This window comes from Miniopterus natalensis, chromosome 12, assembly GCF_054644295.1.
Source record: "Miniopterus natalensis isolate mMinNat1 chromosome 12, mMinNat1.hap1, whole genome shotgun sequence".
Lineage (NCBI taxonomy): Eukaryota > Metazoa > Chordata > Mammalia > Chiroptera > Miniopteridae > Miniopterus > Miniopterus natalensis.
In genome coordinates, this window is record NC_142092.1 from 71,446,427 (window position 1) to 71,472,687 (window position 26,261).

At 50.5% G+C, this 26,261-nt stretch overlaps 1 protein-coding gene across 3 annotated transcripts in view; it reads left to right on the forward strand.

Moving 5' to 3' along the window:
* Positions 1–2,017: 2,017 nt before the first annotated feature.
* The window catches only part of RAPGEF1 (Rap guanine nucleotide exchange factor 1), a 122,316-nt gene continuing 98,072 nt past the window's right edge, over positions 2,018–26,261 (forward strand). Inside the window, exon 1 of one of the 3 annotated variants that reach the window (XM_087822999.1) lies at positions 2,018–2,089. In XM_087822999.1, the coding sequence (XP_087679125.1) occupies positions 2,065–2,089 (25 nt within the window). In that variant the 5' untranslated portion in view covers positions 2,018–2,064. Of the gene's footprint in view, positions 2,090–19,134; positions 21,306–26,261 lie in introns of those variants that run through there. The other 2 variants (XM_087822998.1, XM_087823001.1) reach the window with 2 other exon arrangements.

Genomic DNA, 26,261 nt, shown 5'->3' on the forward strand with positions numbered 1-26,261 from the left:
TTTTTTAAAAATTTATTTTAGAGAGAGAGGAAGGGAGAGGGCTAGTTAGAAACATCCCTGAGAGAGAAACATTGATCGGCTGCCTCCTGCACGCTCCCTACTGGGGATCGAGCCTGCAACTGGGGCATGTGCCCTGATCAGGAATCGAACAGGTGACCATTTGGTTCCTGCATCAATGGTCAGCCACTGATGCACACCAGCTGGACGATGGATAAGCTTTATTAAGTGTCCTGGACCCTCATTCTTAGTAATGGCCAGTAGTAAAATACTTTACTGTTTGACAATCCCTTGCCATTTGATATGTCATGATTTATTAAATATAGTTGGGTGTATTCTAATGAACCCCCGGCTGAGCCTACTTGTTCGGTTTAATTTCCTGCTTTGCACCTAGGATTTTGGACCTAAAGTACTGGCCCTTCTTAGCTCAGAAACTGAAGGAATTGGGGGCAGCTGTGGGAGTGTTGGGGAGGTGGGCCTGGGGCCAAGGGCCAGTTTTGCCAGGCAATGAAGCTGCCAGGGAAGCTGTGCAGCGCCACTGTGGCTCAGAGCCGCCATTCATCAGGTCGCATAGAGAAATGGATCTGTCACTCTTTGGCTTTGCCTTTGACCCTGAGAGGGCTGGAGCCGATTACTGGAGTTTGCCTGCCACCTCCGGCCCGCTCGGTGAGGATCAGTGAGCCCAGCAGAGTGTGCGAGAGATGCAAATAGGAATTTCTTGCAACTTCAACCACCTTTCCTTCTCCCTGCATCTCTCCCAGATCCTGCCCCTATCACCAGATCATTTAATGTATGTATTTTGAGGGATGCAGGAGGGGAAACTAGCTGAATTGGTTTTGCGTTGCTTCTTTATATTCTCTCTTGGGTCAAGAACAGCAGAGCAGGGGTGGGGGGGGGTGGGAGGGGGCAGGAGATTTTCCCACATCCCTTGTGTTACTAAAATGTGTTGTTATTTATACTTCTAGGATTTATGTTGATGCCCCAGAATATGAACTTTTTGGAGGAAGAATCAAGGGTGTGCATTTTTGCGGGACCCACGGCAGCAAACACAGTACGTAGCCCCAGGAGCATCTTTGTTTCTTAACTCAGTGACTTTTAACTGAACTCATCACTGTGCTGGAAAAGGCCCGCAGCTGAGCTCCAGGCTAGAGGGCGCCTTGGTCCCTGTTTGGGGGTTGAATGAATAGGGGTGGTTGTGCCCTAATGGGCTGGGTCCAGGCCTTACCATGGGGACTGGGAAATGGGGTCAGGCCCAGACCTGGCCAGGTGGCTTCTGCCCTCAGGGGTCACTGGGTTCCAGAAGAAGGGGGAGTGGGGAGGTAAGATCGGACTGAACCCCTGGCCAGGTCCGTCCCAGGTCTGGAGCTTCTGGGATGGCTGGGAGCGCGGAGTCTCGGCGGGGCGAGGCCCGGGCAGGGCCCGTGAACGAGCAGCAGGGGCTGCTGAGCCCCAGGTGGTGGCGGGGGATCATCTCATGCTCGGCGTGGACTCTGAGCCTGCAAGACCCGGCTGGGGCTCCGCCTTCAGAGGGCGCTGAGTCCTGCGCGAAGGGGGTGGGGATGGGGCGCCCGCCCCGCCCCGGGTCCTGCGGTGAAGGCTCCGCGTGGTCAGGGGCGCTCGTGGGGGGGCGCCTAGCGCGGGCGCGGGGACTCCGGGCCGCAGGGGGCGCTGCGTCCGGGCGGGAGGCGCAGAGCGGCTCCGGGCCGGCAGGGGGCGCTGCGCCGGCGGCGGACGCCCGGCAGGTGGCGCTCTGGCCGCGGCCGAGGCCCGGCGGGCGGGCGGCGGCGGCGGCGGCGCGGCTCCGGCTCGCGGGCCTGAGGAAGCGGCGGCGGCGGCGAAGGCGGAGCGGCGGCGGCTGGCGGCGGGGGCGGGAGCGGCGGCGGCCCCGGGCGCGCTGCAGCGCCGCTGGCCGAGCGCACAGGCCGCGGCCCGGACCCGCCATGCCGGCGCGCGTCTGAGGCGCGGCGAGCCAGCCAGGGCCGAGCGAGCGGCGGCCGCGCCGCCCGGGCTTCCCGCAGCGGCCCGGGCCCGAGGAGCGGCGGCCTCGGCCTCCGGCGCAGCCCGGAGATGTCCGGCAGGGTCGAGAAAGCAGGTGAGCGCGGGCGGGCGGGCGGGGTGCGGGCCCCCGGGGGCGCGCGGCCGGGCGCCGGGGCCGGAGCGGAGCCGCGCCCGGGCCTGCTCGGGGCGCCTCCGAGGCCCCGCGCCGCGCGCTCGGGGGCCCGGCCCGGGGGTGGGGCGCGGCCGGCGCGCGGCCCCGCGGGCACTGGCGGACCGCGGCGGGGCCCGGGCTTCCCCGGCCGGCCGGCCGGCCCGCCGCGCGTCCGAGCGGCCCCTGGGCGGCGGCAGAGCCGAGCCGTGAAATGTGTCACCGCTAACGAGCCTCGGGTTTAAATTTAACCGGGAGCGTCTGCCTCGGCGGCTTCAAAGGCAGCGGGCGGCGGCGCCCGGGCACTGCCGGGGCCGCGGAGTCGCCCTCGGGGGCCCAGCCGAGCGCGGAGCGGGGCGTGCGGGCAGCCGGTGGGCTGGGGGAGCGTGCGCCTCGGGGCAGACCCGGCCCTTTGTGCTGCGGCCCCGCGGGGGCGGCCTCGCCGCCGGGCTCCCGGCCCCGCGTCGCCTCCGCGCACACCCGGCGCGGCGCACGTGGGGCCCGGGCCCGACCCAGCCCTGGCCCCGGGGGGTCGGCGGGCAGCCCGGGGCTCCCGTGCGCGCGGGGCTGCTGCTCCCCGCAGCCCCCGTCAGCCCGCCCCCCGCCCCCCGCCCCCCGAGCTGCGGAAGGCAGGCTTGGGGCTGGGGGGGCTGCACTGATTTGCAAGTTGCCCGGGCTCCCCAGGCTGACCCAGGACACTTTTCTGAGACGCGCCTGGGAGTGGACCCAGAGGAGGTGCAACTCTCAGGCTGCGGTTCAAGCACAGGAAAGATAGTGTATTGTAGCCTTTATCGAGGGTTTTCTATACATCCGGCCCTGTGCTGAGCGTTGGGTTTTTTTTTGTTGGTGTTTTTTTTTTTAACACTGCTTGTTAAATCTACTTGCAGATTCTCTGTGAGCGAGAAATCGGTCCTGGTTTTTCCGGGGCTCGGGGCCCTTGGGTGAGTGCCTGCAGGCCACCCAGCAAGAGAGCCCCGGGCTGAGCCCGGGCGCCTGGCCCTCTGACCCGCAGCCCCGCTGCCTTCTTCAGGGGCAGGGCCCTTGGTTCCAGGCGGCGCTTCTTGGGTATTCTCTCTGTTCTTCAGACCTTGACGGGCGACCATGAGTTGCTTCCCTGCACATGTGCTGTTCCAGAAATATCTTGGGTTAATCTGGGAAGCATTTCCTAGGAACCCTCTGCTGGTGTCGTACTGGTGGGGAACTGGGATAATTTATTTTAAAGATAACATTAATAGGGTGCTCTTTGACGATTAGGATACGTTCATGGTCAAAAGCTCAGAAATTGTGGAAAAGCGATAGGAGCGAAATGAAAAGCACCTGTCGTCCTGTGAGCTGCTTTCCGGGGTCAGACCCCCCCAGAGTGAGCTGAATCTTCATTTGCCTTCCCTGTTACCTGGAGAAAGGAGGCCTAAGCCTGGTTTCTGTCAGCATAGGTTCTCCTTGGGCCTTCTCTGGGCACCCCCCTCTCCTAGGAGCTGTAGTGAAGATGCAAAGAGCAGGAAGCCCCTGCTTGTCTGAGGCTGGAGAGCCCGCCCCAGCGTAACCCCGGGTCCCAGGCCGCAGGCACACTGTGGTGTTACAGGAGTCCGGGCCGGTGGGCACAGCCGAGGGAATGGGGAAGGCTCTGTAGGGACAGCATTTGTGATTGGCTCTGAAGAGAGGGTATAAGGGTACCCTGGTGGAGGTAGAGGTGGGGAAAGAGGGCAGAGTGGAAGGGGCTGACCAGGGGCTGTGGAAAGCTCAGGAGGAAGGTGCATTTGGTGAGAGGCAGCTAAGCAAGAAAGTTCTGAGGTTGGCAAGACCAGGGTTTCTGTTGGAGTTTTCTAAGTGGACCTGCTGGTGAGTCGTCAGCAGAGTGTTTCATTCAGAGGAAAGGCCCTTAGGTGAAGCCGGACTCCTGTTAGCAAGTGAGCAGCCTGGTTAGTCATGGAGCCTGACGCCCAGTAAACAGTCATTGTCACCCGTGTCTGTTGACTTGAAGCAACAGAAGTGTTGCCTACACGTGTTCATAATCTCTTCCTTCTGAAAATAGAAGGACTTTGACTTCTCAGGGATTAAGTAGTCCAAGGTGTGTTTTTTTGTTTGTTTGTAAAATGTTTTTATTGATTTCAGAGAGAGGAAGGGAGAGGAGGAGAGAGAGATAGAAACATCAATGATGAGTCAGTTATCAATCGGCTGCCTCCTGCACACCCCCTGCTGGGGATTGAGCCTGAAACCCGGGCTTGTGCCCTGACCGGAAATCCAACCGTGATCTCCTGGTTCATAGGTTGATGCACAACCATTGAGCAACGCTGACCAGGCTCCAAGGTTGTTTTTTAGTGTAAAAGAAAACCCCTTTATCCATCCGTAGGGCCCTGCGACTCTTGCCCATTCTGCCATCCTGATTCGTCCTTGGTGAGCAGCGGCCCTGTTAGCATCTGGGGAGGTCTATGGGTCTTCCCTGCTGCTCTTCAGTACATTTAGTTATTCAGGGTGGCCTGGCTGTGGGCGGGGCCTGCAGGTCATACATGCTGCCCTCCTGTGAGGCCTGCCATTGCATAGGGACACTGGAAGGCAAACCTCAGATGGGGCTGTTCCCATTGTCTCTGCTCCAGGCCTTATGGGGAATAAGGACAGTCTGGGTTCCAGAGGCCAGCGGGGGTCATTTTGCTGTCTGGGGCCTATCCAGTTAGGCTGAGTGGGGGCGGGTTGAATTTGGAGGGCCAGGGAGAAGGTTGGGGTGGAGGGGGACTTTTCTAAATTCTGGTATTTTTCAGAGATAATGAGGTGGAGGGTAGAGTGGAGCCCCGTGGATTAAGGAGCACCCTGGGCTGAGCTTGTGGGCAGAAGTGGCGAGGAGAGGCGGTGGGTTCCTTTAGGAACTGAGAGGACTGGTTCTGAAAGTGAACATGGCTCTGGATAGGCACCAGTGGCAATGGGCCTCAACTGCTCATCACTGACTCCTGTTTCCTGCTTGGACCATTGACAGTGGAGTTTGCATCCCCCTTCCTTGGAGAAACCGTTTGCGTTTGTTGGCTTTCCATCTGCACTTTGAAAGCCTTGCCCTGTTCATTGATTGGTTCCTTGATTCTCTCATTGAGCGGCTCTGTCAGGTGCTCTGGGAGGCTCTGGGGAGCCCCTGGTGACCTCAGCAGACAGTGTGGAGGCACTGGGAGGTTAGAGGGGTGACATCGGCTCCCGGTGGAGGGGTGTCCAGCAGCTGCCTCTCTGGGCAACGGGGATGAAGGTGAGCTGTGGAGGATGTGTCAGTAGCTGGCACAGCCGTGCGGGCAGGGAAGAAGGGGCTTCACTTTTCCTTACGCATCTCAGCTGCTCACTCATTCCTTCCTGCATTAGGTAGCTTACCCAGCACCTCCTCGGGGCTTGGAGTTGTTCTAGGTCCCTGCCCTACCTTCTGCCTGGGGCAGACAATAAAATAGATGCCACAGAGATGGGAATGTCAAAACCGGCTCTGTGTTCCCAGCAGCCACAGTCAGTGTATGAGTTTCACCATTTAGAAACCATCTGGCCAGCTCAGGGTGGCCTCGAGCTGCACCAGGGGCAGGTGAAGCGGAGGGCTCACCCATCACCCACCGCCTGAGGACAGGAGTAATACGTGTCTCAGACCCAGTGCCATGCTTTTCAAAAGGCTGAGGATGCTTTTATTGTAACAGAAAGAAAATTTACAATGACCACATTCACAGTAACTCTTGTTATGAATTTTCTCAGAACAGATAGAAAGTGCGTGTACTGTCACATGGGCTGCACTTGTTTTCGCCTAGGAAAGAGTCCTTGTGGATTAGCAGTCACTGTACTTTGATCAATTTTTAACTCCTCTCAAATCTTATTAGCAATATTTGGGGTCAAAATGTGTCCAGTCCTTAAGTAGGACATTTTAGGCCCCTGGTAGTAATTCATTCACTCACTTCTGCAGTAGTTACTGAGCACCTCCTTGTTGGCAAACACTGTGGCGCCTTGCAGTGGCACAGAGCGTGCAGGAGCCCAGCCTTCCCCAGGTCACAGTCCAGCAGTGACATCAAAGCAGTCTTGAACATTTCTGCAGTTTCCTATGGTTTTCAGAATGCACTGACATAGGACCTCATTTCTGATCCTCACAGCAGTCCTGAGGGCTAGCGGGGCCGGTCATCCTCATTTTGCCAGGGAAGTTTGGTGACTTGCCCAGGGTCACAGCCATAGCACGGTGAAGTAGGGAGCCAACTGCCATCTCCAGTGCCCGGCTGGCCCTGTTTCTGCCTTCACAGAGCTCTGCTCAGTGCCTTTCGTGTTGCTGAGGGCATAGTGGTTTTCTATCTTAATGCTTATTCACATTACTTTCTTTTTAACCACCCCCCCAAAAAAAATCTCAGTTAAATTAAGGAAGACCCAGTGTTGTCTTTAGGCTTTATGTGGTATTGCTCATACTAATAACATTAGCAATAGTATAAGGAAGTAAGAAATAGCATGAACATAGGCTAAATAGGTTTTAAAAAACCAACCACAGCCACCCCAAATGTTCCTGGTCTCCTGAGCAGCTGTTGGCAGAGGTGGTTTGAATGGGATTCCTGGTAGCCAGCAGACCTGATAGGAGGCCTATAAAGATGAGTCATGCATGAGCTTGCAGAAAAATCATTTCCCAAATTAGCCTGGACTGGAGAATGCCTTGAGCACAGGGCTGCTCTTACCTCAGTCCAGCTGAATGTGTCCCTGTTGCCATAATAAGATGACGCACTGGAAAGAGGAGCGGCCTGGCAACGCTGCCTGCTGCCGCACCCACGCGGACTCCGGCTGGGCCCTGCTGCTGGGACAGGTGTTCTTCCGACTCTCCACCCACCTTGCCCCAGAGGCTGCTTTATGATTAAAAAAACAAAACCCACACTCTGAATTTCTAGGGGATCTGTCATCTTAGTTTCTGGTCCGTTGTTTCAGACCAGCTGACTAATAAATAACTTGAGACCTGGCATTGTGACCTTGAGCTGGTCTTTCCCTTTTCTGGTCCCATTTTCTCCATCAGTGGTGTAAGGAGGAGAACTCTGAAATTAGTGCTTTCCCCCGTTGTGTTGTTTTAAAGCAGCAGGTCCTTTCCAACATCAGAAGGCTGTTAGATAATGAGTAGCGGGGGCTACTTAGCTCCGCTGTGGCCCCTGAGGCTCCTCCTCGGTCCTCCACCCAATGCAGGGTGAAAACCCACTTCCTGGATGCTCTCAGCCTCGTCTACCCACCCGCTTCCTCGGACTCTGCACCCTCTCTTCCCCTAGCAGGCAGTACATTCCATGGGAAGCCCCCAAATAAACAAACACTAGGTAGAATAATATCGTTTAGCTCGTCCAGAGGCCGAAGCCCCAATTTCCTTTCTGCACGGTGAAAATCAGCAAATACAGTCTTAAATAGACTGTTAACTCCACGAGGGAGGGTGCCTGTCTGGTCCACCATGGGGTTGCCACTGCACAAAGTAGGTGCTCAGTAACTGCTTACTAGAAGAATGGGTACTGTCATAGAATGAACTTAGGTTTCTCAAAATTGTCTTTAAATTGAGCTGCTTCTGGGTTTTTGAATTGCCACTTTGGATGTTTCCTGGTGAATTAGCAGCACCAGTACTCTGATCAGGTATACAGTTAGTTGGGGCCTCTGTGTTACCCTGATCACTGTAGTCTTCTGAAAATCGATGGCGAGGCCAAGATCAGATTCCTGGACCCTGGAGAGAGGTCTAGGACGTGCTGAGAGGCAGCCCCATGCAACCCTGGCTCTGCAGCTGCCTTTGGTGGAGACTTTTGTGGCTCTGGGGACACAGAACCCAGTTCTCTAGGCATTGTTCCTTCACCTCCAGCAGCTGTGATCCTGCCTCATTTACAAACCAGGGCATATGCCAGCTCTGCCCAGCCTGCCTCCCGGCCAAGCATCCTGAGAGGAGTTCCGTCTCCATTTGTGATTTTCCTTGGGTGGCCTCTGAGCGTTATTTAGGACTAGTTCCCTGCACCATCAGCTCTCATTGAGAGGCTAGGAGAGGTAGGCTGTTGGGGTTCTCTGGCTCCCCCTTTCTTCCTTGTCAAGGGGCTTAGGAGAGTATCTCTTGCCAGTTCCTCCTCGTGAGCGAGGGAGACGCAGTGGAGAGACTTACCTAATGGATTGGGGACCTGGTCCCTGGTGATCACAGTTCCTCTTTGTCCCTACTTCTTTCTCCCGGCCTGTGGTCTGGAAGATGGATGACAGTCTCTGGACCTGTCCCAAAGCACCGTCACTGCCTCACAGCAGCCTAAACCCAGCGTGCCCACTGGGGTCTGAAGGTGGTCTTTCTCCTTGCTTTCCGCTGGCTTTCTGGCACCACACACTCATTTCATGAAGTTTTGTGATTGGGAAACACCGCCCTGCTTCTCAAGCATCTAAGAGCTGGGCCTGTCAAGCACATGGTGGTGTGTGGCACTTTCTGAGGCTGGGGACAGGAGGGCCGGGTTCAGGCTTTTGCTTTCTAGCTTTCAGAAGTGTATGCCATTGGTGTGGAATTGACAGTCACGCTCCCAACCATGCTGTTCGAAATGGCAGCCAGCCGTCCGGCTCCCTGTGCTTGCAGTCTGGGAGAGGAAAGGTGTGGACATGAATTAGGAGAGAGGACAGCAGAAGTCCAGTGGGATGTGATGGCTCTGAGTAGCCACTTAGTTGACTCAAGGCAGGAAACCTCTCGCAGGAAACAATTATGGTTATGGGTGCCTCTCTCCTTCAGGTAACTGCTGTGGGTCACTTAACCCACATGGAACGGCTACTCTTAACCCCTCCTATTCAATGCTAAATACAGGTAATAGTCATAGCTGACTCTCATTAAGTGCCCACTACGTGCCAGGACCATGCGCTGTTGTATGTTACACACGTGGTTTCATGTAGTCCACACAACAGGAGGTTCTCATTCTACTGAGGAGGAAACTGAGACCTGGCGCTCTTCCTCTTTTGTGCTTGGGACCCTGAGATCCTGAACAGTAGGATTTGCCTGTGCAATGTACCCAGCGGGGCCAAGTCCGACTAAAGCCCCCATGGCTGCTTCCCATTTATCCATAGTCTCACTGGCTGTGGTGACATTTTCTCTGGGCTGTTTTTACTTGGGTAAAAATGAGCCTTCACGTTGCCAAGGACTCCTCTAACATAGGCAGCAGCTGCTACACCAAAAGGACCACTTGATAACACTGGAGGGGATGCTTGAGAAGACGGATCCCCCAGGCTGGCTGGTCCCAGCTCACGGGGGCCTGTGAGCCCTGCCTCCTGGTTGGTGACCTTGGGCAAATGCGAAAGTCTTTCTGAGGCTCTGGCCCCTCTGTTGCAGCCTGTGGTCAGACCCATCTCAGGGCCCTTTTTAATGCTGACTCTTTGTGAGTCTAATCTGCAGTAGAAAAGGGACAGTTGGGATGTATTGGGATTGTTTTGTTGGTTTTTCGTGACACTAATGTTGCATGGCGCTTAACTATTCATCATCACAGTAAAACTTACATAATCCTTTATAGCGTTCAGAACACTGTAGGACATGAGCTTGTTTGCTGTTGTTTTAGGTTTTGTTCTTTTGTTTGGTTATTATAAGGTATTAGAGTTACAGAGCATTTTTTCCCAAATGAGTAACATTGAGTATTACTTCTGTGTGCCTTCAAATGCGGGTGTGATTCAATGAATTCTGATCTTACTAAAGAGAAATGGCAGGCATTGTGCCCATTTGACAGTTGAGGAGAGGGAGGCGGCAGGAGGAGAAGGCTGTGTTGAGTGAGAGGAAGAGCCAGTTGGGGAACTTGGGTATCCTTCATCATTCTCTCCCTCTTTGGTGTGTGTTCCCCTGGCCCCGTGAGATTCTGGATCTTGGGTCTAGTGCTGGTCCACTGTAGAGCCACCAGAGGCTGGCTTGGAGGTACCTTCATTGTCTTTGGTTAGAAGGGCTCTGGCGTTCCCCTGGGGGAACAGCCTCTGCAGGACTGTTAAGGTTGCCTCCACATCTGTCTATAGATCTATGAAGCAGCTTCCGGTTTCTCAGTTACAGAGGTGGCTTAAAAAGTGCATTTGCTGGAAGTGTTGCATGAGGATCTGCTTTGGATGTGAACAATGAAAAGTGACCCCACCCACCTATCTGTCCACTCACCCCCTCACCCACCTGTTCATTGATGCAACATTGGCCGAATGCTGAGTGCCAGGCAGCCTGCCAGGGCAGTGGAGGGTACTGAGAAGACATCTTTGCCTTTAGGGAGTTGACAGTCTTACCCACTGCCTGTGCTATGAGGAGACTTCTGATCTAGGCTTTCATACTTTCCTCGATGCTCATCCATGTTGGGAGCAGCATGATCCTGGGCTGGAGGTCGGGAGGCCCCTGGGTTTGCACCGAAGCACTCCATGCCCCTCTGAGCCCCCCGTCTCCCCATCTGCAAAATGAGCGGGTGGACTCAGTATGGAGCAGTTGTGGGATCTCGGGCAAGTCGCTTTGCCTATCTGAATCTCAGTTCCTAATCTGTAAAACAGAGTCATAGAAGTGCCCGCCGTATGGTGTTGATGGAGGATTGGACAAGATGGTGCAAGTAAAGCACAGTAGCAGTCTTGACACCTGAGTGCTCTAGAAACACTGGCCCTTGTTCTGACCCAGTGTCCCACTGTGCTCTGAAATTCAGACTTCAGGGGCACAGAAGGGAGGCCTCTGGCTGTTGAGGTACAGTTGACCCTTCAACATGGGTTTAAACTACACAGGCCCACTTATATGCAGGATTTTTTTCTTTTTAGAGGATTTTTTAAATAGTCATATGCTACTTAATGATGGGGATGTGTTCTGAAAAGTTTGTTGCTAAGCGATTTTTGTGTGCAAACATCCGAGTGGATGCTGTAGCCTACTGCACACCCCGGCTGTGGTGTACCACTGATGCACATGTGGCTTGTCCTCGACCAAAATGCCATATGCATCGCATGATTGTACTGCAAGCCCAGTTCTCTTCCTTATGATTGCTTTTCTTTAGCTGACTTTGTTGTAAGGATGCAGCATAGAGTACATACCACATTCAGAATATGTGTTAATCGACTATTTACGTTATCCATAAGACTTTTCCTGGTCAACAGTAGGCTATTAGTAGTTAAGTTTCTTGGAGTCAGTAGTTATACTTGGATTTTTGGCTGTGTGGGGGTCAGCACCCTAAGCTCTGTGTTGTTCAAGGGTCAGCTGTATTCCTTTCACGATCTCTCTCCCTCTCCTTATCCCCCTCCCTCCCTCCCTCCCTCCCTCCCTCCTTCCTTTCTCTCTCTCTCTCTCTCTCTCTCTCATACACACACACACAAACGTTTGAGAAAGTGAAATTCCAGGGAATAGATTTTTACAGTTAAGAATAAATCTCCAAAGAAATCATTTATAGGGAGAGAATGGCATTTCATTTCAGCTACACATGAGGCCCCAACTCATGGAGGCAGAAGGACAACAGTCCTGATTTTATTCTTTCTTCCTGTATCTGAAAGGAATGGGCCTGCCCTGGCCAGGTGGCCCAGTTGGCTGGAGCATCATCCTGTGCACCAGAAGGTTGCTGGCTCGATTCCCAGTCTGGGAACATACCTAGATTGTGGGTTCAACCCCCAGTGGGTTGTGTATGGGAGGCTGCTGGCCAATCAGTGTTTCTCCCCCCGCCCTTCCCTCTCTCTAAAATCATTAAAACACGTCCTCAGGTGAGGATTGAAACAAAAAAGTAAAAGGAACGGGTCTGTGCTTGTGGGGGGGCAGCTTATCTTAGAGCCAGAGCGGGGCTGATCACCGGCAGGTGTATTTTTGCTCCATCCCAAGAGACACCACCTCAGTTTCTCCTTGCAGAGGTGACTCAGGATTAATTAAACCACCTTTGTTCAGCACTGAAGGTGAAATATTCACAATGTGGTGCTTTTGTTCTATGACAGTTAAAATACCATATGCCATTCAAGGTCCTCGGTACAAGTCACTTACAAATTGTGTTCAACGCTGCAGCGGTGTGATTTTAGACCCTTTATTTCTCCCCCTTGATTAATTTTCACAGTCGTAAATTCAGAAATCCTGGCGTATTGTGCGTGTTCCTCAGCCTGAGCTGCCCTGGGTTTTTCTGATCTGCAAAAGTGAACGATCGCTGTCTCCTTGCTACTTTGTCCGTGCAGCCAGCTCAAAACACAGCTGAGACCAGAGCCCAGCCAGCCCTCTTCACTTTGTCTCATCTTTCTGTCCTAGGGTTACAAACCTCTCACTGAATTAGCATGACACACTGTTCCATGCTTCTGCCCCAGCTTGTCCAGAGCACCTTACAAATGTTAATTCTCTGAGCTCATCAGAAAAGCAAAGGCACAGATTGAGAGCATGCTTTCCTGCATGGCCTGTCCTTGGTTTGTTCTTCCTATTCATGAGGAGCTGTCTCTATTAATTGCCCTAAATGTGCATGGTCGTGGAATGCGAAAAAGAAATTGGGCTAAGGACCTGGACTACATTCGGCCCCACATCGCAGGGAGCCCAGAGTTCCTGGCCCTGGCTTGGTGGGTGGAGTACACATACCAGTGAGGAAATTGTGTGGCCTGAAGTCATCCTGGGGAACATGTGCATCACTGTCACTAAGAGGGCTTGGGACTGTGGCATCTTCAGCTCATGGAGAGAGGACTGGCCAGAGTGACACCACCACAGGCCCGCAGTGTCCTCCAGGGCAGGCCACTGTCCCTCCCTGGACCTTGAACTGGAACAGTTTCCTGAGCTTTTTAACGATCCTAAGTCCTGCTTAGGGTCTGATGGGAGCTCTGCCCATAGGGACTCTGCCCCCAGGGAGAAAGATTCATTTATGTTTGGACATGGTTCTACAAACTCTAAATTCCTGCTGTTATATGATAAATAATAACTTACAAACACCCCAGGTCCTGGAAATGCGAATGGAATCTTGGGCATCTGAAGTAATCAAGATATAGCTTCTCCTGGTTCAGTCAGCGTGGGTTCAAGTGCCAGTTAATACTTACACATTCCTGGAGTTTTATAAGGATTCATGGGATGCTGCTGGCAAGCTGCGTAGATAATGCTGATGTGGGCAAAAGGAGAAACCTTTGCCCTCTGCATGAGAGTATTTTTAATTTACATACAGGAAAATTGACCTTTCTGGGGGTATACAGTTCTCTGAATTTTAACTCACTTGTAGATTTGTGAAATCACTACCACAATTAGGACTGAGATCAATTCCATCACCCCGGGGGGCCAGGGGGTACTTGCTGCCCCTTTGTCATCAAACCCTTTCCTCACCCCTGGCAACTGTTGGTCAGTTTTACATTCCTGTAGTTTTGCCTTTTCCAGAATACTGCCTTTTCCAGAATACTGCCTTTTCCAGAATACTGCCGTTGAGACTCATGAAGTTGTTGTTTATCAGAAGTTATTTTTATAGCTGAATAGTATTCCATTGTATGGACATAATCACTGCTATCTGCATAGAGTGTGACTTTGGTTAACTAGCTCTGTTTCCTGGAAATAGATAAAGATGGCATTTGACCAACAAAAATCAAACAACTCAATTTAAAAACTTAAGTAGATATCTCCAAAGAAGATGTACGAATGGCCAGTAAACACATGAAAAGATGCTCAGCATCACTGATCATTAGGGAAGTGCAGACAGTGAGACACTGCCTCACACCCGTTAGGATGGCTGTCCTCAAAACAAAGTAACAAGTGTTGGCAAGGATGTGTAGAAACGAACCTGTGCACAGTGGAATGTACAGTGGCGCCGCCATTGTAGAAAACTGACACTCCCCAAAAAATAAAAATTAGAACTACCATGCGATCCAGCAGTTCTCCTGAGTCCACCCCCAAAAGAAATGAAAGCCAGGACTCAAAAGATATTTGTACATTCGGGTTCATAGCAGCATTATTTACAACAGCCAGAAGGTAGAGGCAACCAGGTGTCCATTGACGGACGAAGAGGTAAACGAACGTGGCTGATGCACGGAATGCACCCTCACACAGCCTCCCAGAGGAAGGGAACTGGCGCCTGCTTCAGCATGGATGAGCGTGAGAACAGGAGGCTGAGTGAAACGCCCACGTACAGTTCCACCAGTGTGCATGACATTCCTAAGGGGAATCGGAAGCCTAGGGACAGAAGGTAAGAAGAATGGTGGTTGCCAGGGACTGAGGGAGGGGAGAGAGGGGAGTTAATGTTTAACATCTAATTAATGTTTAGTTCAGTTTTGCAAGACGAGTTCTGTGGCTGGATGGTAGTGATCATAACACAGCAGTGAGAATGTGCTTATTCTGAGATGGGTTTATTAAGAATACACTGAACTAAACTCTTAAAAATGGTTAAGAATGTAAATTTTGTGTTATGTGTATTTACCACAATTTGTAAAAAATTACTATGGATAACATAGTTTTCAGTATTTATTTACATAATCATTATTTAATCTTAATTATCTTAATACAACAAATTATATTGAAACATTAAAAACACGACATGACAACTGTATTACTGGGCAACGATGCTTATGGTAAAAATGCTCGGCTTTAATTAACTCCATCTGGGCTGGGGACTCTAGATGGACTGCAAACACCTGGCAGGACATCCTACGTGGCACCGCCTTGAACGCAGTGACCCTTGTAATCAAGCATGTCACTTGAGGGATCCTGTGCGATCATGAGGTGTTGGCTGCTGTCGGGCAGGAAGCTTTGAAGCCAAGGTGGATCCCGTACCCACCAAATGTGGATCTTGTCCCCTTGGACCTGAGCTTCTCAGCTGTGCTGGGCTCCTTCACAGACCCTCACAGGGCACTGTCAGTGCTGCCCTCTGGCAACCTTGGTTTCCATCCTGTGTCCATCTAAATAGGTCAGTGCCAAGACCCGCTGATGGAAGCCCAGGGGCCTAAAGAGCCCTAGAGCCTGGTGGGGGCTATAGCCTGGCAGTAGGAGTGCTTACTGCATGTTGGCTGTTAATAAAGACTCTCGAGCTCCTCAGAGGCTTCTACATGAGACTCTGCCTGGGTCCCGTTGTCGGCACGTCCTCTCCGGGTTGACAGCACAGATGGCATTCACTCCAGCGCTGTTTGGCAGGGTTCCAGGTTGTTGGCCACATTCGTGAGACGGCATCACTGACCTAGGGGAGGGGAAGACAGAGGTTGATCTCTGAGTCAGGGTCCAGAAGCAAGATCAAGGCTTTCTCCAAGAATTTTAAGGTTGCAAAAGCTGCCCAGCTGTGATTGTCATGATAGGGTCTCTGGTCCCATGAGTGTCATTAACATGTTTCTGTATGAGTGTGGGCTGACAGGCACCAACACATGTAAGACATTGATTGAATAATACTTCCCAGGAAACAAAAAAATAAAATACATTAGCAGGATAGGTTATAAAACAATACCCTGATTTCAAAAGTTGTGCTAAAGAATTACACATCTTAGAATCAGGGAATCTGTATGAAGCGTTGGTTCACTCTTCCAGGTGGTTTCTTGAGCACCTACTGTCTACAGTTCCTGGCAGCAGGCGCTGGGATGTGGGGGTAGAATAGCCAGTGCTCCTGCGCTCAGGCACTCATGGCCTCACTGCAACTGGCCCGGGTTCCCGCCTCCAGGCAAGGCCTGGCCTTAGATCGCAGAATCAGACTCTAGAGTTCGGCTTATAAACGTAGCTCTGTTCTAGCCTCACAGCTAGATGTCAAGACAGCAGAGGACTGCTACTTGGGGATCACCGTGCTCATGTAGACTGTGACAGATGGGGTGACGCTCGCACATCCTGGCTTCCACCTGCTGTTGTGGCATGGTTATTAATAGCACCCTCCTGTCGCTCTCACAAGTGCCCTGGTTTGGAAAGGAAAACACTGAGGGGGAATCATTTACCACCACCGAGTTCTGCGAGTTTGCGTAGGTGAGGGCTGTGGTCTGCTCTGAGAACTAGCTCAGGGACGTACCTGGTCCTGCTAGGATCAAGCCCAGAGAGACCACAGTAGGGGCAGCTGTATTCGGGTTTGTCCCATTCTCCGTGGGCATCTGCCACTTCGTATGCTCCAGTCCCGAAGCATCAAAATCTGGAACAGATAGTTTCTTTCTCTCGATTCCAGGTGGAATTGATAAAATTAGAGGTGTGGGCTTCTCCTTGTCATGTCCTGCCAACTGGGTTGAGTTCTTGTCCCAGTCCTGACTTGAAAACGAAGAGTGAATAAACAGCTTCACAAGGCTGGAGGCTGACTAGCAGTGAGGCCTCCACCTTGACTGCCCTTCCTTTAGTGAACCAGCACCTTCTGCCGAAGCTGTCTTGAGGGGGTGCTTTGGAATTGGAGGCGGGGGGGCAAGCTCTGACTCCCTGTAATTTGCAAGTTAGGTTGGACCCCGAGAAGGATGGACTGACCCACTTTACAGTTCATTTCTGTCAAGTGTCACTTCTCGTCCTGCCTAGACAGAGAAACAAAGCAGCCTTGTTTGGGATACAGTATCAATATTCAGCGAGGATTAGTACTTTGTTGTTGACACACCCCTGCCAGAAGTAAGGCAGTTGGTTAGCTGTGGAAAAACACCAGACTGGGAGTTAGGGATTTGGGTTCTCTGGCCATCTGTGAGAGCTTGGGGAAATGTCTTTCCTCTCTGGACCTGTTTCTTCATTTCACAATGAGAAGGTTGGACTAGCTCTTGGTTCTTAGCCTTTTGGAATTCTGAGACATTGATCAGATGCCATGGACTTCCCGGAAAAGTGAACACAGGTGATTGGGCCAACACTATTGGAACCCTCCCCCCCCCCCAAAAAAAAAAAGCCCATAAGATGAAGTCCTGGACCTCTAGGGCCCTGGCCCATCTGACCTTCCCCCATTCACATACTGTCAGCTGCTCATGGCCTTTCCACTTGCTGCTCCTGCCCAGAATGCTCTTCACTCCTTTGCTTGGTCAACTCATGCTCATCCTTCGAGTCTCAACCTTCCCTGACCTCCCAGATTAGATTAGGTCACCCTGCTAGACTGTTCCCCTACCCTGAACTTCTCAACACTGATTACAGTGGAAACTAAGTAATTCTTTGTGCATGTTATCTGACTCTCCCTAAGCCAGGACATTCTGAGGCTGATTGTAAGAGTGTGTCAAAGAGAATCCCGACCCCTGCTTCCTGTGACCGTTTTCATGAGATGGACCTTTGCCTTCGATGATTTCCTCCAGGGCTGGGCAGGAAGTCACTTCCAGGTAGGGTCTTTGTGGTCCCAGAAGTCTGGCTACCAGGCTTTCTGCCTCAGTGCTCTGCGGGCCTGACCTCCAGGCTGATCGTTCCCCTTTGTTTATGTTCTGGACTGAGCTGGAACTCCCACTTGGAACATTCCCACGGTGCTGGCGCTTCCTCGTATTGTTGTATTTTTCTCTGGAGGGGAAATGACCAACATCAGACTTTCCTCTCAGCAGACAAATTCCATGCACCCTGTCCGTGTCAGCTACTGGGCACCGCTGGAGAGCCTGCCTGTCTCGTTGCCTCTGGGAGTGAATGTGCACAGACAGTGATTGCTGGCCTTTCCCTTCTGAGTCATTTCTGTCTTAATCTCCCTCAAGAAGCAGGACTCCCTGATTCTGCTGTCTTCTAAACCCAGTAGAACCTTGTGGGAGGGGAGAGCTCTCTGCAGTAGCCACAATGTTACCTCCCTGGTTTACATCGTTTTCCACAATCAAAATATTATTACCATGGGACAAATGTTTGTAAGTGAAATTTTATTTTATTTGAGCTAGTTACCAGAGTGTTGCAGTGGATCTTACTGTGATGTGGAAGAAGGATCCCTTGTGAGGTTAAAGATTTTCCTTTAATGTATTGCATCTAAAGCCTGGATGTTTATGTATAATAAAATAATATAAACAGCAACAGTAGCTGTTCTTTAAGAGTATCTCCTGAGTGTGAGCACTTTTTAAACATCGTGTTTAACCTCTAAACTGCCTTATGAGGTAGGCAGCATAGTAGTACACATTCTACAACACAGGTGAAAAAATCAGATCCAGAGAGGGTAAGTTCTATCCCAAAGTTGCCCAGCTGGGAAGTGCCTCCAGAGATTCAGACCAGGCCAGCTGCCCTCCAAAGCCAGCACCTGCCCACTGCTCTCCTACCTCCTCCGGCTGCGAGGAAGCAAGTAGCAGATATCCTGAAGGAGAAAAAAATCTGGGGCTGGGGCTGGCTACATACCTGGCCCTGATGCAGCCCCACCCTACCCATGGTCCCATCCGTAAGGTGTGGGAGGGGCTTGTGATGATAATGCCTCTGGGAATGACTTGGCCAATGTGGTGAAATACAGTGATTGAAAGCACTACATGCATCCACAGCATCCTCGAACCATGTGTTGGGGACATGGAAGCACGTTAGAGTGGCTGCACAGTGAGCGCTCACTTCTGGGGCATTTCATTTTCACTCTTACCCGTTAGAGTCCCAGGCTGTCTCCCCGAGGTGTGCACTGGGATGGGTCCCTTGCCCATTTTGGATTGTGAGCATAGGCACCTTTGGGGATGACTCTTAAAGACACCTTTCGAAGCTGGGCATCAGAGAGGCATTCTTAAGAACAGACTGTCCTGTTTATCTTCCCCTACCCCAGCCTGTTCGTGTTGGAACCATTTTGGGAGCCATGATTACCTGAGAAGCAATTGAACCACAGGGTCTTCTTTTCAGAGCTGTTCTCTCAAGAAAATTTCCAGGTTGGAAGGTTCATCAGTAAATTAGTGGTTTGTAACTTGGGATGCATTTTCTCATGGCAACAGTTAAGGATGTGGCAGTCCCCAGCTAAGGAAAGGGAGAGCCAGGCTTGAGCCCCAGTTCCCCAGCTGACCTGTTGATCTGCGTGTGCACAGGCATATGAGGAACTGACTTCGAGGGCTCTACAGCCTAATAAGGGAAATTAAAAAGATATGGATGAGACTCCAAGGCAGGGGAATTCTGCCCGAACTGAGGGGTGGGGACATGGACGAGACAGGCCCACACCCCTGGCTCTTGCAGGAAGGAGAGTTTATTTATGAATTAGAAACCCTGGTTAACCCATTCTCAGTGGTGGGGGCAGTCGGGGTGTGTGTGTGTGTGTGTGTGTGTGAGAGAGAGAGAGAATTCTCATTTGTTCACTTGTTTATCCCTTTATCCACCCATTTGTTAAGCACCTACTGTGTGCAGGTATTCTGCCAGTGCTGAGTGGCATGTGTGTAGAGCACTTGGTAAGTCGTTTGCCAAATGTTTGTAGTTAAAACTGTCTTTAGTTGAAAGGAGACTTTAAGATGCAGGTTCGTAAGGAGAGCCTTTCTGATCTGTTGTGCTTTTGCAAATACATTGAACTTCATGTCTCATGGAAGAAATGAGGTCAGATGTCATACATACATAAGGAAAATTGTTATGTATTTAGAAGGAAACTGAGGTCTCTTCCAAATGTATGGAAAAGGTGGGGTGATTATTGGTGGGGGTGGGTGGGGCACTGAATTGAAGTTGGACGTTTTGACCAGCTGTTAGGTTTCAGTGCCCCTCTGGCATGGCAGGACTTCGGGCCTCTGCTCTTTCCCAGTTGGTGGTTGCAGTTTGATGGGAGGAAGAGCTCGTCAGTGCAGCGTGTGGGGCGGGGAGCTGGCAGTGGTCCGTCCTCATGCTTTTCTCTCCTGCCCCACCACTGGAGGAGTGGAATGGGCCTCTGCTGCTATTTGCTTTTCCGAGTTTGGAATCTAAGGCTGTAGTCTTGAAATGTGGTTTCTATATTGTAGATCAAAAGATGAGGCCTGAGCGCTTGCAGAAGTTTGGATTTAGCTTCATTTGTTCTTATGCACCGTCAGGATTTCTCCCTCCCTCAGGACAGGCAGCGCTGGTGCCGCGGAGGCCAAAGCACGCTGAGCACAGGCCTGCGAGTCAGATCCCCGTGGCATTCAGTGCCTCTCGTACTCGGTCTCCTGGTTCTGAGGGCCTTTGGGAGAACATTGTCCTTAAGTTTTACTCTAGTTCTGTAATTTTCTCCCATATCTTACCACCTGATGCCAGTAGAATGAAATTCCCTTTGATTGTGTGCCTGTAGCTAAATTGACTGAAACCAGAAGTCTGCCATCTGAGCTAATATAGTTTCACAGCCTAAGATTGTAAAAATGTTGACGATACATGTTTACCAGAGGATTCCTAAGTGTCCGTCAGCATGCTGGGCTCTTCATAAACGTTTTCTTCTGTTTGATCCTCATTACAGCTGAGGAGGTGGGACTGGAATTATGCCCATTTAACAAATGAGGACACTGAGACTGCTGTGCTCAGTTGGGCAGAGCTGGGACTTGAACCAGGTGGTTGGGCCTCCAGGCTTACTTGCTCTGCGTGCTCCAGGGCATTCTTTAAGAGCGTTTCTGACCTCAAACTCTGGTATTGAAGTCAGTGAAATCTCTCCATCTACTTTGACATTTTCCTCTTTTTTTTTTTTACCAAAAAAGGGTATGATTCCTTGCCCTCCTTTTGTCCCAGGAAACCTGTTCAAAATTTAGGTGGTGTAACACTTTTTCCAGAAAGATTCTTTATTTACAAACTGTAGTAGATGATTGGAGCTTGAGGTTACAGATGTTAGCTGAGTTTGTCCTCTGTGGTCTTCCTCCTTTGGAAACTGGGGTGTAGCTAGCAGTTTGATGTTTGTTTGTTTTCCCTTGGAAACAGCACTATTGAAGTCAGTTTGTCTTCTCTGACGAACTCTCTTGTGATGTGCACTGGTCTGAGGGTGAAACCTTAAACAGAAGGCGTGGCATTAGGGTCTGTATGACAGTGTTTCTCCCAGTGGCACTCCCAGAATTGGCCCATTTTTAACTTTCATCTTTTCGATCACCTGATTCCCTGCTCAAGAAAAGCAGTAATGAAAGTGTTTGGAAATATAGTTCATACTCTGAGGCTGCTCTGTGCCCGTGACTAAGTGTCAAAGGAAGGCCGGGGAACGAGTTTCTTAATATAGACGGTTACTGAGACCCACCGGTAGGGCGACAGCAAGCCTTTTCTTCTGATTTCCTCCGTGGAAGTGGAGAGAGTTGGAAAGGCAGGAAGCAAAGACCTTTTAGAGTAGAATTCAAGTTTTACTTGCAGGGGTTTGCCAGGGCTTGCTGCTGAGGGGGTTAAGATGTCCCAGAGATGAATTAGCCCTCTTTCTGCTGCTGAGTGGGTTCTACTCGATGTTCATCAAAGACACCTGGCCTGGAAGGGCTCTGTGATCCTCTGGCTTTAGAATGGGCAACGCTATTGAAAAACAGGAGCCCCTCCACCGAAGCCATCTGTGCCCCTGGAGACAAGGTAAGAAGGCCCTGGACTCCGTCTCCAGGAGGAAGGAAGGCGACAGCCTTTGGTGGGAATACTTTGCCCAAAACCAGAGCTAAACTGCCAGGGGAAATACCCTCAGTTCACCGTAGGTTAAAGAAAATTAACAGGAAGTCCCAAGAAATAAAAGTATACTTGTGTATCAATATGATGGCCTGGTGCGGTGCAGCATCTGTCTGTTGGTTGAACATTTTTAGCTTTAAAAAATATTCCAGCCTGGCTGGGAGTAGCTCAGCAGTTGAGCATCAACCTGTGATCCAGGAGATGGTTGTTCAATCCTCAGTCAGGGCACATGCCCAGGTTGTGGGCTCGATCCCCAGTAGGGGGCATGCAGGAGGCAGCCGATCAGTGACGATGCTCTCATCGTTGATGTTTCTCTCTCTCCCATTCTCTCTCTGAAATCAATAAAGATATTTAAAAAAAAGAAAGAAAAAATATTCCAAATATTTTTATATCCGGGAGTTTAAATCTTTTGTGACAATTTGCTCTAAAGAATGTTATTAATAGCTTTTAAATGTATAGATCCTTTCTTCCAAAGCGTTTAAAGTAACTTCTGTAAAAGAACCTCATGTTTATCCATCCTGCCCGCCCGTGATGTGGGTCAGCAGCATCTGTTAACACCTACTCTTTGTCTCTCAAGGGCTGTGTTAGTGTCAGCTTTGAGGCAGAGGAAGCCAGCAGGGCCACAGAGCAACACGGTGGTGCTCCTGTAGCCGAGGACCTTATAGCAGCGCCAGTTAGTTCCATCTTCTAGTGCACGCGCTGCCTGTTTTCACTGTTACTAACCCAGCCTACCAGCAATTGGCAGACCCAGCAGGCATGTCAAACTGTCAGAAATGGTTCCCTCTGGACTTCATCAGGTCCTGGCTTTTTTACCTCCACCTGCCAAAAAACAACCACCATATAGGGAGCATTTGACCTGTAGCAAGACAGTTTGATCGCTGCTGTGTGTGGCTGTGTGGTTGTGCCGATGTATGGAAGAATTAACTGAAGAGCATGCCTGGTCATGTGATCAGTAGCAGTCTCCTGTGGCCAGAGTATGATAATCTTTTTAAGGGAAAAGTAGGTGAGAAACTGATAAACTGTCAGATTTTAGCCCCTCTGACTTTCCGTCAGCCATTCTTTGTCCATCCAGGTACTTTGACAAAGGTATTTTTTAGTGGTCTTCGGTCAGATCCTGGTTTGAATAGAACAGTGATAACACATTGGGGGCAGCTCAGGAACTTTGCATGGGAACTGGGTAATGGATAGTGTTTGGGACCACTGCTCATTTTACTGCGTACATTAAGGGTGCTGAGTCATGTGGGAGAATGTCCTTTTTTGGATAGTCATGCTGAAGTATTTAGGAGTGAAGGGTTATGCTGTCAGTAAATTTATTCTAAAGCAATTCAGGTTAATGAATGAAGATATACGTACATACAAAGCAAAATAGGGTAAGTTTAGCAAGTGTTAGAATCAAGGTAATTGATATATGAGGTTTGTTATATATTTTTAAATGTATTCTTACTCTTTTTTGTGGGGGGAAACAGTTGCTGATTACGACAGCATAGCACAGTGTCCTCAGGAGAACGAGCCTTAGCAGACCTTCACCAAGGCGGGTCACGTGCAGCACTCCTCCTCAGCACCACACGGGCTGGTAGCTCTGTCCTCCAAGAACAACATTGGCATTGACTTGATAACTCAGAAGCACCGCTTTGTAACAGGAATTTATTTACTTTCAGATTGTCTCTGGTTTTCCTTAGAAAAATGTATAGGAGTTAAAACATCTTAAAATTTCCATTGCAGGCAGCTGGATTTACAGAGAAAATTAAAGAAAGCTTTGTGGGTTTTGTTACTATGTTGTTTAGTCACATTCAGTAATTTTACTGAGAGCAGTTGTAGGACCACTGTTGATAGTAGGGACTTCAGGCTCCACAGTGACCGGGGAAGGGGAAGAGGAAGAGCAGCTCATTGCCCCTGACTGCTAAGTCTCCGTGGTCCCGTTGCCCAGGAGCCTGCCTCTCCCAGTGTCGGGATTTGTTTGCGCAGGTTAGACTCTGGGACGGCACTGTGTCTCCCCAGCCAAAGTCCATCGAGGCGCTGCCTGGGACCTAGGGTGTGTCCTTCACAGTTTATCTGTTTGTTGTTGTCCCTAAGGGTGGTTTATGTTTTAGAAATTCGATTTTAAAGCAGTGTTTGGGAACCAGATTTAGTGAATCCCTGGCACCACCCTGACCCTGAGTCCATTTTCCTCATTCCACGTTCCACACAGTTGTGAATCTCAGTGGGTGGCTGATGGCTCCAGGGCCAGCAGCATGGTGTCAGTGCCTGCTTTAGGGGCAAGTGGATGGTAAACTGGGCACGTCCTCATGTGCATTTTCTCCAGGCACCTGGTCTGCCCAGACTTCCCGAACTTCTGTCTAGCTTGTCTGTGGCTCTGTGATGGCAGAACCAGGCGGCCGTGGTTAGGAAGGTCAAGCCCAGCACACATTCTGAAGGGAAACTTCAAGGAAATCATTATCTGCCCTTTAGGGTATTTACTTTTCTGTTTCTAGGTTGTACACCTGGAGTGTTGAAAAATTGAAGTGACAGAAGACTTAGTTGAAGAAACATGAACCTCACCCACCCCACCTGTTGTTATTAAAGAGCATTTTACACCCAGTAGAGAAACGTCTCTCTGATCTTAAACAATGTGGGGTGTGCCCCCTCAGAGGGGACCAACATCTGACTCTTCCTGGTCTTGTTTTGCTTATAGCTCTCAGAATCCAAAACATAAGGAAAAAACAGGACTGCTCATTTTGGTTTTTACAGTAGTGATGCCTGTATTGGTTGGTCAAGTTGAACCATGTATATTACCAAAGTGAGTTCTAGCAGGCCCCCATACCAAAAAATAGGATGGGAGGTGGGGTGAGGCAGAGCGTGGCTTTGGGTGATCCTGAGAGTTCCAGCCAGCCAGAGCTCTGCCTCCCACTTGCCTGCTGACCTTGAACAAGTGAGTTTTGTAATCCCAAATCTCCTCATTCCCTCTCCGAATGAGTGCATCTTTATTTCAGTGCGGCCTTCCCACAGGGGCTTGTCTTTTATCGGTCTGTTTGCTACACTACCTGATCGGAAACTCCTGAGGGCTGTCTGTCAGGACCATTATCGATGTGTCCCTCCACACCAGCACAGTGTGTAGCACTTGGTGCTCCTACCCCACCTCCACCACTGTGAGTGCACAGAACAATGTTTTCTGGCTCCTGTATAAATGAGGTGTGAAAGATAGAGCCTGGTTCCTGGTGCATGGTAGCTACCAGTGCTGGCGGATGTAGGGTGGTTATATGGGGCTTGGAAATGTGCATCCTGAGCCTTTCTCTGCCTCAAGGCACAGGGATGAAAATTGACGCACCTTCTTTATCCCACTGCAGTTCTGGATTTACAAAGAGTAGATTTATTGATCACAGTGCAAAAGATTGATTCACAAAAGGCACCTAATTAGTCAACATTTAGTTGTTGATTCATTGACCCAGACACCTCAGAAGACACACTCTCTCAACCAACCTTCCTTTTTTCCTTCCTTTTTCAGAAATAATTTGAAGGACTGCTTACAGGGGTCATTTTGGCTTTGGGGAGTACAACACGGGCAGAGAAGTTTCCTTGGGAATAAATATTGCAGCAGTAATTGCAAATGGAATTGTTCTCCCTCAGAAATCCCCACAGCTCTGGGCTGCACCAGCCTATTAAATGGAAATGTTAATGATTTGCATGTTTGTACACAGTTGGGTGTGAGCTAACCAAATTAACACCCTCAGTGGAAAAGCTGACTATGAAAAGTGTCTTTAACAGGCCAGCTGACTGGGGTCTGCAGTGCTGGGAAGGAGACTGGCCAGCTGAAATGGAGTAGAGGTGGGGTGGGGTGGGGGGTGGAAAGTCAAGGCAAGAATTTGCATGATTTCCACATGCTCCTTGGTTCCTGTGCTGTGGGGCAGTTTTATTCCAGTTTTGGATTCCAGTCCACATTGGTGTTTAGACTTGCCTCTGCAAGCTTGGTGGTGAGGAAGCATCCAGGGCTGCTGGACGCCTATGGGCGTCCATGTGCCAGGTGATTAATGTGATGGCTTTTCTGGCCAGAGCTGAAGCCAGCCCCTCCACCAGCTCTTTTCTGGTCTTTGTCGCATTGCATTGGGGCTGCTGTGGTGTCTGGTATCCACCTCTCAGGCAGTAGTACTCCAGAAAGTGCAAGGGCTGGTTGCTGCACTCCAGACACCTGGCTCAGTGCCTTCTAGCTGGATGAGGCCAGCCACATGACTTCACAGTGGTGAGCCTGTGTCCTGTTCTCTACATAAGATTAACAATAACACCCCCCCCTCAAAGGACTGTTGCAAGGATTAAATGACATAAGTCGTGTAAAGGGGTCATAGCCTTTAACATACAGTAAGCACTCAGTGAATAATAGTAATTCTTATTATGCATCCCAGCTAACGGTGTGCATTTGGTTAACTCTGTTTCCTTCCCTCAGTTGAAGGGATCACATGTCAGATGATCTCAGAGGTGCCTTTGCAGACTGTGAATCAGTGACCATCCGCTTTGGCCACTGCCACTTACATCTGCAAGCTCCCTGGGTGTTGAGGACCTATAGAAGGCATCCGTTCTGCTGAGCACTGTGGTCACAGGGGGCTTTTTATGGTGAATTTCTTTGAAAATGGTTATCACAGGACCAGACATAATTGACCTATTCCTAGTTAGCTAGAATATTAAACTAACCAGGACGATTCATTTTCCCATTCTGAGTACTATATAGTGTTGAATTTTTTTTTCCCCCCATAATTACAGAGTAGTTAAGAGCATGACTTCAGGAGTCTGGGTGGCCAAGGTTGAATCCTTGCTCACCCACTTTCTAGTTTGCTGGTCTTGGGCCAGTTACTTAACTTCTGGGCCTCAGTTTCCTCGGCTATAAATAGTACCTCATGGGGT